The sequence below is a fragment of the Ruditapes philippinarum genome, unplaced genomic scaffold, assembly GCF_026571515.1.
Source record: "Ruditapes philippinarum isolate M1 unplaced genomic scaffold, ASM2657151v2 ctg3342_1_1_1_1, whole genome shotgun sequence".
NCBI classification, from domain to species: domain Eukaryota; kingdom Metazoa; phylum Mollusca; class Bivalvia; order Venerida; family Veneridae; genus Ruditapes; species Ruditapes philippinarum.
This window is the reverse complement of record NW_026863859.1, coordinates 59067-80438: the sequence shown is the minus strand read 5'-3', so window position 1 is coordinate 80438 and position 21372 is coordinate 59067. Positions and strand designations below refer to the sequence as shown.

General features: G+C 36.0%; 1 protein-coding gene across 2 annotated transcripts in view; it reads right to left on the bottom strand.

Moving 5' to 3' along the window:
• LOC132723562 (uncharacterized) overlaps positions 1-21069 on the bottom strand; it is a 29898-nt gene extending 8829 nt beyond the window's left edge. Inside the window, exons 1-6 of one of the 2 annotated variants that reach the window (XM_060708299.1) lie at positions 20891-21069; positions 18807-18996; positions 17874-18036; positions 16031-16783; positions 1367-1546; positions 280-497 (exon numbers count right to left, since the gene is read on the bottom strand). In XM_060708299.1, coding sequence (XP_060564282.1) covers positions 280-497; positions 1367-1546; positions 16031-16783; positions 17874-18036; positions 18807-18896 — 1404 coding nt within the window. In that variant the 5' untranslated portion in view covers positions 18897-18996; positions 20891-21069. The remainder of the gene's footprint in view (positions 1-279; positions 498-1366; positions 1547-16030; positions 16784-17873; positions 18037-18806; positions 18997-20890) is intronic. The other variant, XM_060708300.1, reaches the window with a different exon arrangement.
• Between the last annotated feature and the right edge of the window lie 303 nt (positions 21070-21372).

Sequence of the window (21372 nt, the reverse complement as noted above, 5' to 3'; positions counted from 1 at the left end):
TGTCATTGCCATGACTCTGAGTAAAGATAATTCAACCCCTGGAAATGGTCCCGGTGTTAAAGCATAAAATCCCCACTTATGCTCTGCAGTGAGAGTTGAATATATCCAGGTGCAAAAACAAAGATACATCCAATGATATGGCTGTGCCGGTAAAAACACAGCTCATTTAACCTGCTTTACTCTGCACTGCCACGAGGGTAGGTTCTTTGGTAACAACAGTGACTGACTCGTGTATAAGAACAAACAGGGAACTTGTGTTACTTAAATTATAAAACATACAGCGTTTTCCTCAATAGTGAAGTACTGCTCGGTGGTATTTGGGTTCATGGTCGGTGCCTCGCCCACATCCCTGACTTGTATGGTCAGCAATCCTGTCGCTGTATTGGTGCCGTCCGATGCCTTAGCATAGATCTTGTAGGTGTCGAGCGTTTCATAATCAAACTCCTCGTTTGGTTTCAAAGTCACAACAGCTTTTCTTGCTGTAGCAGTTACCGTTTCTTGAAATAAAAAAGGATTCTTTAGAAAACAAATGTACACTAGCTGCAAGGCCCATTAAACCTTAAAATACATTTATTTATTTATCTATTTATTTATGACTGTGTCCTTTTACAATGTCCAAAATGTTACTACTTGATAATACGGAGAATGCGCAGGTGCGAAATGTAACATCCGTTACTATGGAAAACCCGTATCGTAAAAAAGGTCTATACAGTTGTTTCATATTATGCGTTTTTTGCTAATTCGTACAGTTACAAATGTATAGTGATTTTTCATTTTGTACTGAAGTCAAAATACCACAGTTTGTTTACATTAAATGTTTGCAATTCTTATTACAATTTATTTCAAATTTGGGGTAATTTTTTCAGGTGTCTCACATATTCTAAAGTATATCAACATTATTAAAAATATGCTTGCTCTTTCTGCAGAAAGATAAAATCATTGCTGAGACTCAATGTGCCTTTAGAAGCTTACACATACAATAACAATAATAATAATAATAATAATACATGAAATATAAACAGAATTTACAATGAACCCTTAAAAATCGACACAGATATAATAATAATAATAATAATACATGCAATATTCACATAATTTACAATAAACCCTTAAAAATCTCATAATTCTCGTATATTGTACTTGACATGCTTTGAAAACGGAACTGCCCATTTTGCTAGCGTGACATATTTTTATTTTACAAAAATATACATGTAGTATGTCTGATTTGGGAACACCGACGTGTAGGATGCCCAGGTTTTAAACGGCAAAATATATCATTGCTATTAATCTCAGGGTTACGATTTTGAGGACACTATAAGTCCATATTACAAATTCACAATGGTACGAGTTATTAGATTGCATTTACCTGTGATTTCAAACATGTCGGCACCACTTGTCGGGTCATAAGTAAAATCTAAGAATGGTATCACACCCGTTTCGGCGTCTTGGGCTTCAAACTCGTGGAGTTCTGTACCCCCGGGTGTAGCACTACCCTCATCTTTAAGCACTGTGACAGGGTAAGAAGCCGTAAAGGTAGGCTCCGATACTGTAAAATCAAATAAAGTCAATGAAATGTGCTGAGAACATACTAGCTGTCTCTACTTAATCAGAATAATCTAAGAAAATATCTTAAATATTAAATTCACATTTTAATAAATCCAGGAGGAGCGTCCATGGCCGAGTGGTAAAGGTCGTTGACTTCAAATAACTTGCTCCTGGCACCGCGTGGGTTCAAATCCCAAAAGGGACTTTGGATTCTACACCTGAAGAAGCTATCTAGCTAGCTTACAGAACATAGATGGTTCTACTCAGGTGCTCATTCGTGCATGAATGATGCACAGACCAGCACCCGAGATCTTCTTAAGTAAAGTTCGAAAGTTGCCATATGACTTGTACAGTGTTGATGCGATGTAAAACCCCAACCAAAAGTAAACAAGCAAATTCGTTGAATTTATATCCCCCGCCGAGTACTGGTTATTATTAACACAACAACTGAAGACATAAGGCTTTATTTATATATTAATCATGGCATAAACAGTAATATTCTTTGAACTTAATAAATATTCAGGGCAATAACAGAGCCATAACTTTGTGTTTAATAGTAAAATCTGGAAATGCCAATGAGATGTATGCATACTACATAACTAATCAAGGGCCATAAATCTGAGTTATAAGTATCTGACTGGAACAAGGCGACTATATGCACATCTCCTCTTAGTATCCCATAAAGTTTCATTGAATTCCAGCCAGTAGTAGCAGAGAAGTAGCGAGGAAACAAATATTTTTCTATATGTATACTGCATAACTAATCAAGGGCCATAACTCTGAGTTAAAGTGTCTGACCCAAACAAGCCGACGATATGCGCATCTCCTCTTGGTATTGAAGGTTCCCATAAAGTTTCGTTGAATTCCAGCCAGTAGTTGCAGAGAAGTAGTGCGGAAACGATTTTTACTCTATATGCATACTACATAACTAATCAAGGGCCATAACTCTGAGTTAAAGGGTCTGACCGGAACAAGCCGACGATATGCGCATCTCCTCTTGATAATGATGATTCTCATAAAGTTTCGTTGAAATCCAGCCAGTAGTTGCAGAGAACTTCTCCGGAATCGATTTTTACTCCATATGCATATTGCAACCATATGCATATTGCATAACTAATCAAGGGCCATAACTCTGAGTTAAAGTGTCTGACCTGAACAAGCCGACGATATGCGCATCTCCTCTTGGTATTGAAGGTTCCCATAAAGTTTCGTTGAATTCCAGCCAGTAGTTGCAGAGAAGTAGCGCGGAAACGGTTTTTAACTCCATATGCATACTACATAACTAATCAAGGGCCATAACTCTGAGTTAAAGTGTCTGACCCAAACAAGCAGACGATATGCGCATCTCCTCTTGGTATTGATGATTCTCATAAAGTTTCGTTGAATTCCAGCCAGTAGTTGCAGAGAAGTAGTGCGGAAACGATTTTTACTCTATATGCATACTGCATAACTAATCAAGGGCCATACCTCTGAGTTAAAGTGTCTGACTGGAACAAGCCGACGATAGGCGCATCTCCTTTTGATATCGATGATTCCCATAAAGTTTCGTTGAATTCCAGCCAGTTGTTGCAGAGAACTACTCCGGAAACGATTTTTACTCTATATGCATACTACATAACTAATCAAGGGCCATAACTCTGAGATAAAGGGTCGGACCGGAACAAGCCGACGATATGCGCATCTCCTCTTGATATTGATGATTCCCATAAAGTTTCGTTGAATTCCAGCCAGTAGTTGCAGAGAACTACTCCAGAAACACAATTCGGACGGACAGATGGACGGACGGACAACGCCAAAACTATATCCCCCTCCCGATTCCATCGGCGGGGGATAATAAATGAATATATAATACACGGGTATAATAAATATTTTTTCTTATGACTAGAGACGTTATAATACAATAAAACACTGTTAAGAACTATTTCTCTTTTCAATGTTTCTATGTTCATAATATGGGTCAATCAAATAGATTCTCTTTGCAAAGAGGACATTGTCTAACTAGATACGAAGAATATGTACTTTTTCTACTAATTCATTGCTTCTTTTCACTAAAATTGTCATTTTGCAGAATCCAATATTTCTTCCAATTCTTCCAAAATATATCTTACTGGGTAATGATGAAAAATTTTGTACTTTCTGGGAGAGATCAGTTTTATATAAATATAGCATTTATAATTTACTTATAAATGAAATAGCGATGGAATAAAATGTGTATTTTCATTTTCCATATTTTCACTGTAAAAATTTATTTATCACTGCAGTGAAACATATTTTCCATATTTTCACTGATATCTTCAATGCCGGACTTCTTTCTTCTAAATTCAGCCAATATATAAAATTTAAGGGAAAAATCTTTCCAATTGTAATGTCAAAAAAGACAAAAATGTATATAATAAACAGAAAATTCAAGTTTTTTCCATTAAAATACAGGATTTATTTTCATCTTGTGGTATGAAAATTATCACATTAACTTGTGGTTTAACTGCAACTCATGAAATATTTATTTTCATACCACTCAATGAAAATAAATCCTGTATTTATAGAAAAAAAATTAAATATCCTCTATATATTAAAAATAAATAAATCAACACATCAAATTGATATGCCTTACAATGGTTTAACCTAGATGACCGATCCACTTCAAAAAATCAAAATATACCTACCACAGTGAACTGGCTTCAAGATGGATGTAAATATAACAAAACAGAAAAAGGTATTCCGCATCATTCCTTCAGTATGGTCATTCCAAAAGAAAAGTCCTTTAGTTTATATAAGATAACTTTCAATTAAAAAAATAAATAAATAAAAAATAACAACTAAGATTAATTGAACCAAAGTATGGATATATGTATATTTTTAGGACAGTTATTGATTTTAAACAAAAAAATAAAGTTAAATGCTATTTTTGATCTTAAAATGATCTTTAATGTTTTGTTTTAAACATAGCACGGTTCAACGATTGTTTTGTACCTTCAGTAGAAACTAACATTCGCCCAATTAACTTTACATTGTTGTAAAAAAAAATAATTAAACATGTCATTTTCATTGTTAAAATACACCCACTGCGTAATTAAGTCAAGAAAATAGACTAAAAAAATTGTAGGTCATTCCATGATGTGGAATGTAGATATCTAACTTTTATCATTTCATTTTGTCAAAATGCAAACTCAACCATGGTATCAAGTTAAAATGGCATTTTAATTCAGGCATACAGGTTTTTCTTTACTTTGATTTTTTCTTTATCTTGTCCATTTATTTGGTAAATAGGTCTCTTACTTTGGAAACTGTGGACTCAATTACCGTTGAGCGCACGAGCAGTGTCATATAAGGCGGGAAACTTGCAGCTGCATTGCCAACACATAAACTCACTTGGATTACTTCATTTTAAATTTCAATTAAACTCACATTCCTTTGCCAGATGCAATAATGTAACTTTGCCTCCGAGGCTTGACACACATTTGTATTTTCAAAGGGAGGTCACTTAGCGCCCAGTCTAAATTACTCAGGCTTTTGATTGTTTGGTTCTATGGCGCAACACCATTGTGCACACCAGTCTTACTGACAATATTTGAGAGACCGGTGTGTATACAATAGCAACAACACCTTATATATAGGTCATATGGCGCCGGTACAGGGAAGATGATTGTCGCTAACCTGGGGTGTAACAAACTTAAAGCAACACCAGGGATAAAAACCACCTCAACTCCTGGACCAAAGAGATGTATTTAAGACCCCTGTTATTCCCATTGCATGAAGTTGCCTCAAACAATCACATGGGCATCAACCATTAAAGGTAACCCCTCTGCCACATTTCTTTGATGACATGCAATTTTTAAGTGGTGATCATTCTTTTGATTTACTTTTACCCAGATATATTGATTGGTATATAGAACCTACTTCCATTTGACCTTTTTCAGCATATTAACTCCCCTTGACCTGCTGTCCCAATTTGAATCTTGAAGGGGAGGTAATTCTGTTTACAAAGTTCATAATGCTATTCTGAATTATTTCCCTTCATTCAAAGATTTATTCTGGTTATCTTGTGATGTACAAAACCATGTGACATAATTTATGGGGACCACTTACTAAGCTGTGTATACCATGGGATCACTTTTTAATTCAGCTGTGCATTTTAATGGTGAGTTAATCTTTCAGATACTTAGCTAAATGGGATTGCTATATACATGTATAAGTAATTATAAATAAATTTGCTTCCGTTGCAATGTTAATTTCATTTACAACAAGGGTGCCATAGTCACAAAATACGCCCGTTTACGAAAGCTTTAGATGGAGATGGGGGCATTATGGATAAGTGTTATCTAGCAAGCAAGTTTTTATCCTTGGCACAGCCGCACTGTGTTGTTAAATGAACCTTAAAACAAATCAGTAGGGAAGATAAAAAGTACATGTAATTGTAATTTAATAACTAAAAAATTCTGATTTAAGATTTTATTCTAGGGAAATACATTTCATTACAATTCTTAATCTTTGAATGAGCTGAACTAGCTGATATTTACTTGAAAATTAAAATATAATTAAATTTCTATGAGAAAGTATTTACATTTGATAAGGTAATTACTGTATGATCTTTATGAACAAATACCAAGTCTACAGAACACCATAGTTATCACAGTTAAGAATCTTGACCAATGAATGAAACATGTGTAAATAAATGTTACATTCTTTAGAACATACTCAAGTCCAAGAAAGAGGATTATTTTATGCCCGTTGATTAAATTCTATTTTTAGAATTGAAAGTGAAAGTAGATCAAGGGGAGTAATTGTGTAAATCATTTATGAACAAAGTAATAACTTTGTTGTTGCCCTTTGATTAAATTCTATTTACAAAATCTGGATATTTCATCATCTTTAGTGACCTTGACCTTGTATATATTGACCTAAATTATATGTATCACAGCCATAGTCTTGATAATGACCATTTGTGTTACAATCCCTCAATAAATGATGACTAAATGGTCCATATACACATCTTCATATTTATGCCCCCATTTCGAAGAAAAGGGGGTATATTGCTTTGCACTTGTCGGTCCGTCGGTCCGTCGGTCTGTCGGTCCGTCGGTCCGTCGGTCCGTAGACCAAATGGTTTCCGAGTGATAACTAAAGAACCCTTAGGCCTAGGAACTTCAAACTTGGTATGGTGATTGGTCATGACCAGTAGATGACCCCTATTGATTTTGGGGTCAAGGGGTCAAAGGTCAAGGTCACATTGACCTTGTAAGCAAAAACGGTTTCCGATCAATAACTAAAGAACCTTAAGGCCTAGGAACTTCAAACTTGGTATGGTGATTGGTCATGATCAGTAGATGACCCCTATTGATTTTGGGGTCAAGGGGTCAAAGGTCAAGGTCACATTGACCTTGTAAGCAAAAACGGTTTGCGATCAATAACTAAAGAACCTTAAGGCCTAGGAACTTCAAACTTGGTACGGTGATTGGTCATGATCAGTAGATGATCCCTATTGATTTTGGGGTCAAGGGGTCAAAGGTCAAGGTCACATTGACCTCTTGGGTAAAAACGGTTTCTGACCAATAACAAAAGAACCCTTAGGCCTAGGAACTTCAAACTTGGTATGGTGATTGGTTATGACCAGCAGATGACCCCTATTGATTTTGGGGTTAAGGGGTCAAAGGTCAAGGTCACATTGACCTTGTAGGTAAAAACGGTTTCCGATCAATAACGAAAGAACCCTTAGGCCTAGGAACTTCAAACTTGGTATGGTGATTGGTCATGACCAGCAGATGACTCCTATTGATATTGGGGTTAAGGGGTCAAAGGGCAAGGTTACATTGACCTTGTAGGTAAAAATGCTTTACAATCAATAACTTAAGAACCCTTAGGCTTAGGAACTTCAAACATGGTATGGTGATTGGTCATGACCAGCAGATGACCTATTGATTTTGGGGTCAAAGGTCAAGGTCACATTGACCTTGTAGGTAAAAATGGTTTCCGATCAATTAACTAAAAACGCTTAGGCCTAGGAACTTCAAACTTTGTATGATGATTGGTCGTGACCAGCAGATGACCCCTATTGAGTTTTGGGTCAAGGGGTCAAAGGTCAAGGTCACATTGACCTTGTAAGTAAAAACGGTTTCTGATCAAAAACTTAAGAACGCTTAGGCCTAGGAACTTCAAACTTGGTATTGTGATTTGTCATGACCAGCAGATTACCCCTATTGATTTTGGGATCAAGGGGTCAAAGGTCAAGGTCACATTGACCTTGTATGTTAAAACGGTTTCCGATCAATAACTAAAGAACCCTTAGGCCTAGGAACTTCAAACTTGGTATGGTGATTGGTCATGACCAGCAGATGACCTATTGATTTTGGGTCAAGGGGTCAAAGGTCAAGGTCACATTGACCTTGTAGGTAAAAACGGTTTCCGATCAATTAACTAAAAACGCTTAGGCCTAGGAACTTCAAACTTTGTATGATGATTGGTCGTGACCAGCAGATGACCCCTATTGAGTTTTGGGTGAAGGGGTCAAAGGTTAAGGTCATGACTAGTAGATACTTGATAACCCTTATTAATTGTTTGATCACTGGGTCAGAAGTCATGCATAATAACCTTATCACATGACTAATTGGCTGCAGATAGGGGGCATACATGTTTTACAAACATATCTTGTTTTATCTGAACTTTGACCTCTATATGTGACCTTGACCTTGGCCGCAAGGACCTGAATCTTGCACGCGACACTCCGCCTCACAATGGTGAACTTTTGTGCCAAGTAATATTGAAATCCCTCTATACATGTGGAAGTTTTGCTCCGGACAAGCATTTTTCAATGACCTCTAAGTGTGACCTTGACCTTTGACCTAGAGACCTGGTTCATGTGCGCGACACTGCTCCTCATAGTGGTGAACATTTCTATGAAGTTTCATTAAAATCCCTCCATACATGTAGGAGATATGCTCCGGACAAAATTGGACGCCGCCCGCCCGCCCGCCCGACCGCCCGCCCCAGGGGCGTTCCCATAATACGTCCCGTTTTTGAAACGGGCGTATAATAAAGTATGAAAAAAGAACAATAACAAGATTTATCTTTCCTAATTAAATATATTATTTTCTTCATTTCATATACCACATTCTCTACTATTAAATACACATCTTAACATAATTAAAAAATATAAACTAGAAAATAATAACTGCCACTAATCAGGCACATGCAGCTTTGGCATGTTGGTACTTCCAGCACTTTTAAAGCCTTATGCCTCTAGATTAGCCAAAATATTTCAATAAAATCAAACCTGAGAAAATGTACCAAGATTTTAGAAAAAGTAAAACGATTCAAGATCTAAGTAATAATTTACATGTTATGTGTGATTACTGATTGATTTTTCGGTATTTATAACCATATTTCTACTGTGTTGCTAACACAGTAAAGGCTATTTTTGAATATTTTGAACACTTTGGTAATTTACATGGTTTGTGAGTGCTTTTGTAATGTGTAAACTGCTTCCATTTAATTTCTTCACAATATTTAACTTTTAAATACATTTCCAAAATTTTCATGAAAATTAGCATGAATTTGGAGGCATGCTGCTTTAAAGTTATGCTAAAGACAAAAAAATAAAATCTGAAAAATTACAAAGGACAATTACTCAAGAATTATATAATTACAAGTCATAGTTCTTAGACCATGCAATTTTTTATCAATGAGATCTATTCATCTTTGAAGTTATACATTTACACTTACTCTTTCAACACTTATCGAGTAATGTTAAAGTAAACAAGAGCACCGCTAGGTGGAGCATTATATGCCCGAAAGTGTTTTTTTTTTTTATTAAGGATGAAGCATTTGTAAGACATTACATAAATTAAATAAAGTATTACCTCCTCCCAATAGCAATCCTCCTATAAAGTTTGAATATTGTGGGCCAAATAGAAATTAAGTTATGCCCTGGAAACTGTTTTCAGTTTTAAAGTTATAGTGACCTTTGACCTTGTGACCCCAAAATCAAAAGGGGTATTCTACCCAATATGGACAATCATCCTATGAAGTTTGAATATTGTGGGCCAAATGGAACTTAAGTTATGTTCCGGAAACTGTTTTCAGTTTTAAGGTAATATAGTGACCTTGACCTTTGACCTTGTGACCCCAAAATCAATAGGGGTCTCCTACCCAATATGGACAATCATCCTTTGAAGTTTGAACACTGTGGACCACATGGAACTTAAGTTATGCTCCTGAAACTGTTTTAAGGTAATAGGTAATAGTGACCTTGACCTTTGACCTTGTGACCCCAAAATCAATAGGGGTCTTCTACACAATATGGACAATCATCCTATGAAGTTTGACACTGTCAGCCACATGGAACTTAAGTTATGCTCCTGAAACTATTTTAAGTTTTAAGGTGATAGTGACCTTGACCTTGTGACCCCTAAATCAATAGGGGTCTTCTACCCAATATGGACAATCATCCTATGAAGTTTGAATGTTGTGGGCCAAATGAAACTTAAGTTATGCTCCGGAAACTGTTTTCAGTTTTAAGGTGATAGTGACTTTGACCTTGTGACCCCAAAATCAATAGGGGTCTTTTACTTAATATGGACAATCATCCTATTAAGTTTGAATGTTGTGGGCCAAATGGAACTTAAGTTATGCTCCGGAAACCAAATTGCTAACGGACGAACGGACAGACGCCAGGGGGTATAACATAATATGCCCGAAATTTTTTCGGGCATATAAAAATTAAGTATGAAATATTACAAAGGGCAATAACTCCCAAGTATGAAAAATACAAAGGGCAATAACTCCAAAACAATACAAAAGAGTGTTAAAGTTGTTGAACAGTGCACATTTCCTATGTGAGATCTATGCATTTATGAAGTTTCAGGGTAAAACCTCCAAAATTGTTTTCAAGTTATGCCCCAGACAAACAAAACTCAACCGCCAGATGGATAAGCTAATTACAGTATACCCCCACTTAAAAACTTTGTTGTGCGGAAGTGGCGTTATAAAAAGCTAATATAGCTCATAAAATACTCTGATTTTCAAACTTAATAATAAACAAGAGGGCCATGATGGCCCTGGATCGCTCACCTGACACAACCGCATCTAAGCAATGTCTTAAACAAGCATCATGACCAAGTTTGATGCGACTGAGTCAAACATGTGACCTCTAGTGTGTTATAAAGATTTTTCCATATTTGGGCAATGTGACCTAATTTTTGACTGGACACGACCCATATTCAAACTTGACCTAGAAATCATCAAAACAACCTTCCTGACCAATTTCCAGGAAATTTGGATCAAAACTGCAGCCACTAGAGTGTTAAAAAGATTTTTCTATTTTTAGCTCCTGTGACCTAGTTTTTGACCAGACATGACCAATCTTAGCACTTGACCCAGAAAACATCAAAACAACATTCTTGACAAATTTCCTGAATATTTGAATCAATACTGCAGCCACTAGAGTGTTAACAAGCTTTTTCTATGTTTAGCTCCTGTGACCTAGTTTTTGACCAGAGATAACCCATCTTCGAACTTGACTTAGACATCATCAAAACAACCTTCCTGACAAATTTCAAGAATATTTGGATGAAAACTGCAGCCTCTAATGTGTTAACAAGCTTTTCTATTTTTAGCTCCTGTGACCTAGTTTTTGACCGGAGATGACCCATCTTCGAACTTGACTTAGATATCATCAAAACAACCTTCTTGACAAATTTCCAGAACATTTAGATGAAAACTGCAGCCATTAGAGTGTTAACAAGCTTTTTCTATTTTTAGCTCCTGTGACCTAGTTTTTGACCTGAGATGACCCATCTTCGAACTTGACCTAGAAATCATCAAAACAACCTTTCTGACAAATTTCCAGAATGTTTGGATGAAAACTGCAACCATTAGAGTGTTAACAAGCTTTTTCTATTTTTAGCTCCTGTGACCTAGTTTTTGACCACACATGACCCATCTTCGAACTTGACCTAGAAATCATTAAAACAACCTTCCTGACAAATTTCCAGAATATTTTAATCAAAACTGCAGCCACTAGTGTTAACAAGCTTTTTCTATTTTTAGCTCCTGTGACCTAGTTTTTGACCGGTGATAACCCATCTTCGAACTTGACCTGAAAATCATCATAACAACCTTCCTGACAAATTTCCAAAATATTTGGATGAAAACTGCAGCCACTAGAGTGTTAACAAGCTTTTTCTATTTTTAGCACCTGTGACCTAGTTTTTGACCGGACATGACCCATCTTCCAACTTGACCTAGATATCATCAAAACAACCTTCCTGACAAATTTCAAGAATATTTGGATGTGAACTGCAGCCACTAGAATGTTAACAAGCTTTTTCTATTTTTAGCTCCTGTGACCTAGTTTTTGACCGGACATTACTCATCTTCCAACTTGACCTAGATATCATCAAAACAACCTTCCTGACAAATTTCCAGCATATTTGGATGAAAACTGCAGCCACTAGAGTGTTAACAAACTTTTCTATTTTTAGCTCCTGTGACCTAGTTTTTGACCGGAGATGACCCATCTTCGAACTTGACCTAGATATTATCTAAGCAACCTTCCTGACAAATTTCCAGAATATTTGGATGAAAACTGCAGCCACTAGAGTGTTAACAAGCTTTTTCTATTTTTAGCTCCTGTGACCTAGTTTTTGACCAGACATGATCCATCTTTAAACTTGACCTAGATATCATCTAAACAACCTTCCTGACAAATTTCCAGAATATTTGGATGAAAACTGCAGCCTATAGAGTGTTAACAAGCTTTTTCTATTTTTAGCTCCTGTGACCTAGTTTTTGACCGGAGATGACCCATCTTCGAACTTGACCTAGATATCATTAAAACAACCTTCCTGACAAATTTCCAGAATATTTGGATGAAAACTGCAGCCTCTAGAGTGTTAACAAGCTTTTTCTATTTTTAGCTCCTGTGACCTAGTTTTTGACCCGAGATAACCCATCTTCGAACTCGATCTGTATTTCATTGAGACAAACATTCTGACAAAGTTTGATGATGATCCAATCAAAACTGTGACTGCTAGACTGTTAACAACCCAATTATTAGAGTGTTAACAAGCTTTTTCTATTTTTAGCTTGTGACCTAGTTTTTGACCAGAGATGACCCATCTTCGAACTTGACCTAGATATCATCAAAATAACCTTCCTGACAAATTTCCAGAATATTTGGATGAAAACTGCAGCCTCTAGAGTGTTAACAAGCTTTTTCTATTTTTAGCTCCTGTGACCTAGTTTTTGACCCGAGATAACCCATCTTCGAACTCGATCTGTATTTCATTGAGACAAACATTCTGACAAAGTTTGATGATGATCCAATCAAAACTGTGACTGCTAGACTGTTAACAACCCAATTGTTAGAGTGTTAACAAGCTTTTTCTATTTTTAGCTCGTGACCTAGTTTTTGACCAGAGATGACCCATCTTCGAACTTGACCTAGATATCATCAAAACAACCTTCCTGACAAATTTCCAGAATATTTGGATGAAAACTGCAGCCTCTAGAGTGTTAACAAGCTTTTTCTATTTTTAGCTCCTGTGACCTAGTTTTTGACCCGAGATAACCCATCTTCGAACTCGATCTGTATTTCATTGAGACAAACATTCTGACAAAGTTTGATGATGATCCAATCAAAACTGTGACTGCTAGACTGTTAACAACCCAATTGTTGACGACGCACGACGCACGACGCACGACGACGGACGCCGGACATAGCCCCATCACTATACCTCACCTTGACCACTTTGTGGTCAGGTGAGCTAAAAACATTAACAAAAACAAATGTTTTTGTATTAAATCTTAACAGACAAACTCACAACAAAGTCTGTATATAAAACACAATTTCCCCAATTCAATAACATAATAAACAAGCAAAATACCACCACGAAGATCAAATTCAGTTAGGGGGTCAAGGTCAACTTTCAATAAGTTAAAAGACACCTATTTTTGACACAAGTTTGTCCAGTCCAAGTATAGAAGAAGTTGTTACTGCCAATGTTAAAATGAGAAAGTTGTTTTCCTGCAGAAAAACAGAAAGACAAGACAAAAACAGTATCTCTACTGACCTACCAGCTCTGAGGCATTATAAAATTGTGCAAAATGTTAAAACTGAAATTGTCTAAACCATCAACTTGATGTGTATGCACCAGTTCAACTTTAGTGCATGACTGCTAATCCACTTCAGCTGTTTGTATTGAAGTTGTATTTCACAAATATTCCAGAAGAATCACAACCTAGCCTCTTGTAATCCAGTGGTATTTTTGCTTTTTTTTTGGAATGATTTTTGTAACTGTTTACAACACATTATAAAAATGTTGCTTAATAACAAATTATGTGAATCTGGAGTGATTACTGTAATGCGAGTGGTCAGTGATGTCATGTGAGTGGTCAGTGATGTTATATGAGTGGTCAGTGATGTTATATGAGTGGTCAGTGATGTCACGTGAGTGGTCAGTGATGTTATATGAGTGGTCAGTGATGTAATGTGAGTGGTCAGTGATGTTATATGAGTGGTCAGTGCTGTATTGTGGGTGGTCAGTGATGTTATATGAGTGGTCAGTGATGTTATATGAGTGGTCAGTGATGTATTGCGAGTTGTCAGTGATGTAATGTGGGTGGTCAGTGATGTAATGTGAGTAGTCAGTGATGTCATGTGAGTGGTCAGTGATGTAAAGTGAGTGGTCAGTGATGTAATGTGAGTGGTCAGTGATGTAATGTGAGTGGTCAGTGATGTAATGTGAGTGGTCACAGTGATGAAATATGGTAAGATTTATAAGTGATGTTTTATGAGTGGTCAGTGATGTATTGCCAGTTGTCAGTGATGTAATGTGGGTGGATAGTGGTGTAAAGGGAGTGGTCTGTGATGTAAAGCGAGTGGTCACTGATGTAATGTGAGTGGTCATTGATGTATTGCGAGTTGTCAGTGATGTAATGTGGGTGGCTAGTGGTGTAAAGTGAGTGGTCTGTGATGTAAAGTGAGTGGTCACTGATGTAATGTGAGTGGTCAGTGATTAATGTGAGTGGTCAGTGATGTAATGTGAGTGGTCACAGTGATGAAATATGGTAAGATTTATTAACGCCTGTAGTGTAATCAGGGAACTGTAATGTAAATGGTCAGTTATGTAATGTAAGTGGTCATTGATGCAATGTGAGTGCTCAGTGTGTGTAATGAGTGGTCAATGATGTAATATGAGTGGGTCATATTGTAATATGAGTGGGTCAATGTTGAAGTATGAGTGGTCAGTGATGTAATGAGAGTGGTCAGTGATGTTATGTAAGTGGTCAAAGCTGTAATGTAAATGGTTAATGATGTAATGTGAGTGGTCAGTGACATAATGTGGGTGGTCAGTGATATAATGTGAGTGGTCAGTGATATACTAGTGATCAGTGACGTTATGTGAGTGGACGGTGATGTTATGTTTGTGGTCAGTAATTTGAGAGTTTAAAGTTAGAGATGTTTTTGTCTTATTGTACAAATTGTCTTTTCTGAATGGCTGCCTAAAATGTACTCCTTTTATATGTTGATTCATGTTACTTTTATCTGAAAAAGCTTTATTGCAATATTCACAGGTGTATGGTTTCTCGCCTGTATGTGTACGTCTGTGACGACTAAGCTCCCATTTGGACGGGAACGGTTTTCTGCAAATATCACATATGTGAACCCGTACAGGTGACATCCCCTCTCCGACAAGCTGCCCACTAACGAGCTCCAGATCTAAAATAAAAACAAGTGGGGACATTAAACAACTTTATTTCTCACATGAAAAACAATTGAGACAATGACTTGTTAACAGCCATTTCAAAGTAAATCTGATATTAAGCCACTCACATTATATTTTGTAGTTTGACCAAAGAAAACCATAAAAACATGAGAGACAAAAGTTGAAAGTTCATCTTTTATTTCCTGTACAAGCGGTAACCTCAGTAGAACAACTGACGTTCCGTAAGCGGGCTGGAAAGTTTCTTCTCATGAAAGAATCCAAAGTCCCTGCTGGGATTCATACCTATTGTGGTGATTGGCAAGTGATTTGAAGTCAGTATACCCTGGTCACCATTCATGATCTTGCAATAAACCACTTTGTACATAATTATCAGAAATCCATCATATACACTTTGTAAAGCACACTATCGCAACCTTAGTGCAGTAACGGGTTAAGTCCTTCTAAATTTTATAGGAGTTAACCAGTTATTGCACTATGATGACTACCGTATATGTGGCAGCATGGCTATGCGTTAAGGTAGTAATCTAAAGATGGCTAGCCTCATAGGTTTGGACCCCTATCAGGGGCAAGCCATTGTTCCCTTGAGCATAAAACTTTACCATCATTGCTCAGTTCTGGTTGGTTCCATGAACAGATTTGAGAATGTATCTTATAAGCTTCTAGCTTTCTACACTACCATGCTAAAATGAATTTGGTATAAACTACAAAGCACAATTGGCCAAAATACAAGTGCATTTCCTTGCTAATATTTAATTTCTACTTACTTTGGGGTACCTGTCTTGCTAAATCCTCATAACCACTTGTTGCACCTGCACTCTTTGGGCTCAAGGTTACATCAGCCAAAGACAGACTCTTCTTACCCTTGGCATTGCCATTGCCTGGCATGGTGCCAGTGATTTCAAGCTCCATCTCTGATTCAGATATTGCTTCAAGTTTTATGTCAGAATTGCAAGCAGACTGTGACCTATTTTCTCTCTGAGCCGTGTCCAAGGGCAGTGAACTGGTGAAACAAGAATTGACAAAAAGGCTCTCTGGAGTTACCGGAACTGTTTTGGAATTTTCTGGTGAGGAAGTGTTACTATTATCACTGTTATCTTTCTCAGCCTCTCTTTGGAATGTTGCCTCATTCTGATATGCAAACTGGTTCTCAAAAATTTCTCCTTTTTTCTCAGACTGGTCACACTGTTCTCTAGGACCAGTCAAACTTTCTACACTTTCTGGATTTCCAATTTCTACATTACTAATGCTATCATTAGGCCCTGTGCTACTGTTTTCTTGTTTTATAGACACCATCTTGCCTTCAGTTAGTCTGGCACTCTTCTCTATGTTAAATGCTTGTCTACTACTAGATCTTTTAACAGGGTACGGCTCATGCCTTTGTTTAGGTGATGACCTTGTGAGAACTCCCCCTTGCTTAGGGGAGACAACTTTAGGAGACAAAGGTAAGTTACAAGGCCCAAAGTAAGGGTCATTATCAATTGTTGATTCATCTTTTTGCAGCGGAATGTTATGATGATCTGTGGATGAAGAAATACATGGGTAAAGTTTCATAAATAAGTCAATAAATGTATGACTGGTAAATTAAATAAGGGCAGTGACGGTGTCTTCACTAACCGGATTCAATGACCTAGTGTATTTCGGCACTCGTCTTTGTATACCTTGGTAGATATGTTAAGAACTTTTATTTTTAAGATAAAGCCATTGTATATTAATCTTAATCATATGCTATACTATACAGCCTGTTTGAAATAAGGCCGGTAATATATCTTATACAGACTACAACTACAAACTAAATCAATGCAGAGTTTGGCAACATTTGCCTTTAAATCAGACACAATAACCCAACTGAGGTCGAAAAGCCTAGAAACATTTTATTTGAATTTTTAACAATTACATAGATCAGCTTGGGCACTTGAAACAGAAAATTTATGCAAAAGATAATTACAAAATATACTCAGAAACAAACAATTAAAAAATCGTAAATTTGCGCTATTGTTAGCACAATTTGAGTGAAAAGCATTCCCTTTAACCTAACAATGACATGTAATCTGTGATTCACTCATATTACACTCAACAAACATGGAATCGTCTACAGGCAACAAAATAATACAGTCATAAAGCAGCCTCAAGAACATCGTCAGTTACCCACGGTATATATTCCGTACAAAATACATTATCTACAATAGATTATATAGTATGTGCAGAATATATACAGTGAGCAACCAACGATGCCTCAAGGGGAGAAGTACCCTAGTGGTTTCGGCGTCGACCTATCAAACCTAGGAAATGTAAGTTCGAGCTACACTAGGGTCATGACCTCAATTCCTCTTACGAAACTAATACTGGTAATTAGTATGTTCATCATGATGAGGTATCTGAGGTGGAAAGTGTTTGAAATTAACAAATTTTAACAACATAATTAAGCTTAAATCAGAGCTTCCATTAAGTTTCAAAATTTGGAAGTCGGAGACTGAAAATGTCTGACATTGGAAGTCACATTTTATAGATGGAAAAGCATTATAAATTGGAAAATCACAAGCCAAAATCAAGGAGTAAATGATTCCCAAACGTCCACAAATGGAAAGCCTGTAAAATTTATAGTCTCACTTTTCAAACAGAAGCTGATAAACTGCGATTTTATGTCTTCATGGTCCCCGAGAAACATTTTACCGATGTCCGACCCCAGACTGCTGACCGTGACTGCTCCATCACCAACACAAGCTGTCAGAAGGACTGATTCCTCATCTGTATACAAGGCTAACTGTTGTACCTACAATTCATAAACAAACATGAAGAAATATCTCAAATAGGACTATCAATAGTCAGTGCTTAAACCTAACTTTTTGCCACATGAACTGTAAAAATATTATGTCAAAAGTTCCTTTTTTATAGTTTAACTTTAAAGGAACTTCACTCCACTGAGATCCAAAAACCTTAAATTTTAATTTCTTACCTAATTCAGCTGAGAACCTTAAAACAGAAAGATATGCAAAAGATAAATAACAAATAAATGTATACTCAGAAATAAATTGAAAATCATATTTGCATCCTTTTTTAAAACCAGATTTGAGTGAAAAACGTTATAATTTTGAGTCATTTTTCTGTTAAAATTGATGTCAAGAATTATGGGCCTTGGACAGTGACCTCTTTGTATGCTCTCAAATAAGTGTGAAAAGTTTCAACCAATTCCCTAAAGCAGTTATAGAGATATCAACTTACAAACAAAATTTAGCCAAAGTATGATGTGATGCCTGCGGGAGTACAATGGCTCTCCCTTTTCTCTGAATAGTCAAGCTAATATCGGTCCATTATTGGACGACCAGTATATATTAAGTTCAGACAGTGCCCATTCTTGGATATGTGATAAAACATCCTAACTACCAGGCCTAATCAGCTAACATTTTACTATCAACTGCATCAATACTTATTTACTAGTATTGAAATCCCTAAAACCAGGAATGGACTGCTCTGAATCTAAAGCAATTAAGACAGGTCAATGATACATATAAAGAGACTTGTATCATTTACAAAGAAACATACCAGTTGTTGAATCTGCCCCTTTAAAACTGTCTTTAGAATCAGCTTGTATCCAGGAATTTCTTTCATCAAGTCCAGTTCAGAACTTGCCATCTTATTATGGATGTTGGCAAACACACAATACTGTAGATCTATCAGCTTCTGTTTCTATCACAACGTTTGTCAAGGTTACTCTTTACTAATTTATGGAATGCTGAAATTTTAAACTTAAGTAAATCATATAAAGCTACATGTATATATCAAATTGCAGATAAATGACATCACTAGATGTTGACAATATATAATTGTCCCAACTTAAACTGTTTTTGAACAACAAACGAATATTTGGGATGGAATTATCATATTTTTGCTAGGTCGAACACAACTGTGCAACCTGTCCCAACTCTTTCTTCTACATGTAAATATTCCAAACCGTGTCATTGAACCAACCAGCAATAAATTGATTTGTATGATTTAAGTAGGAAGTGGCTAGTCGTACGGGCCCGTACGGCTAGCCAAAAGTTCTAGCCGTACGTGAGTCACGTACGACTAGCCTGGACACACTGTATTGGCTAGCCGTACGGCACTTTTCAAAATTATATGGAAGTCGAAAATGCATATGTTATTTTTGTGTCTTTAAATGACGATTTTAATCAAATCTCCGCATTTGTCCTAGTTTGTTCACTTTAATAAAGATGTCTGCAATGTTGCAAAAAAAAATGAATACGAGTAAGCGTTGTATAATCTATCTTAATAAAATTAAGTGTCAAAGTTGCATGTTATAACGTCCTTAATTTTCATGCTTATGATTTGTATGAAAGATGAATTGTTAAATCTGTTAATTAAGCACATGGATCGAATAAATAATGATCGGAGGGGAATAAATAAATAAAAAGAATATTAGAAAATACAGTGAAAAGGAAAAATAATTTAATAATGCAAACTTTCCTTAATGATGGACGATGGACAAACTTCTATACCGACGGTAATTGACGCAATATTATCAGAGCCCAACAACAATTATTTTCGGTGTTTTTTTTTTTTTTTTTTTTTTTTTTTTTCAATTTAAAAATTAAACTTAATGAAACAAAAAAGGATTATTATCAAAATTTTGTAAACTATTTTTATTGATGTTATTTAACTGCAACCAAACGCTATTTTTTCTCGACGTCTTGAGATGACAAAGTATACATTCTTTACTGTAGCCAATGCGTCGATTAATCTCTAAAAAGTAAACATTCTTGACTAAAATCCTCGCTTTAAGTCATAATTAACATATGCACTTTCGCCTTCCATATATTTTTGAAAAGTGCCGTACGGCTAGTCAATACAGTGTGTCCTGGCTAGTCGTACGTGACTCACGTACGGCTAGAACTTTTGGCTAGCCGTACGGGCCCTTTCGGCTAGCCACTTCCATTTAAGTAAGACTAAGAATGACTTTGCAATTTTGATTTATACTGGACTAGTGGCATTCAGCCGATTTGACGAGTTCAAATATATATATATTATACTGTATATATTATACAGTTTATTTTTTTTCTAAAATTAATTTTTTACACTATCCCAACACTTTGCTGAGTCCCTTTAGTTGCTTGTTCAATTATATTCACTTCTGTTTCCGAAACAGAAATTAAATACTAAATTAATATTAACTAGTACTAGTACTGTACAGTAATGATATATTTATATACCTTTATTTTACACACATTCTCTCTGCAGCTTAACTCATAGTCAATGAGTATTGTATCAATTATTTCAATGAATGTATAAAAATGAACATGAGACTTATACATAGATCTTTTTTATTTTATATACAAGTTACAACTGCTTTGGTTGCATAAGTAAACCACCTGTTCATGGCAGAATCTTCCTTCATATTAAACAGTGTATATCTGCAAAAAACCTTAATGGCAAGATTTTCGTTAATAAGAAATATACATTTTTAGCTCATTAGCATATATTTTGATGTGTTACTGATGTGAACACGTCAAATGACACATTTCATAAAATAATGTGGAAATTGGATCGATAATTGATAAGACTTTGACACTGAGTGATAATAACCGTTGACAGGTTGGGGTCCTTTAGTGAAAATAATTATACCACACCTGATCAAAATGTGCTTATATCAGTCCATTTGATGTTAAAAACTCGAATTTGCATCCCTTTACTTGGAAAATTGTAAAAATGTTAAATCACGCGTACCAGTTATTTGTTATTGTTTTTATCTCCCTTGAAAAGTTTCACGTTGTCACGTGTCTGATATTAAAACGAAACGAAACAACTCGTAAAACGCGAAATGAACGGATGTGTATACTGTACAGGTCTGAGACCGCTAATTCTTGAAATACAGCATGTCCATATAGGCCGAAAAAGCCTATAAAGATATAATTTTCATTTCTTACATAGACCAGGGATGTTCTATATATAATAAGCATGCAGTATCTATATAATAGACGTTCCTGCATATATCAACTTGGGCACTTTCAAAAGAAACAAAACAGAAAGATAATATACAAAAGAGAATATATATTGTAGATCTACTCAGCTAAATAAATTGAAAATCGCATATTTGTGATAATCTTAAGCC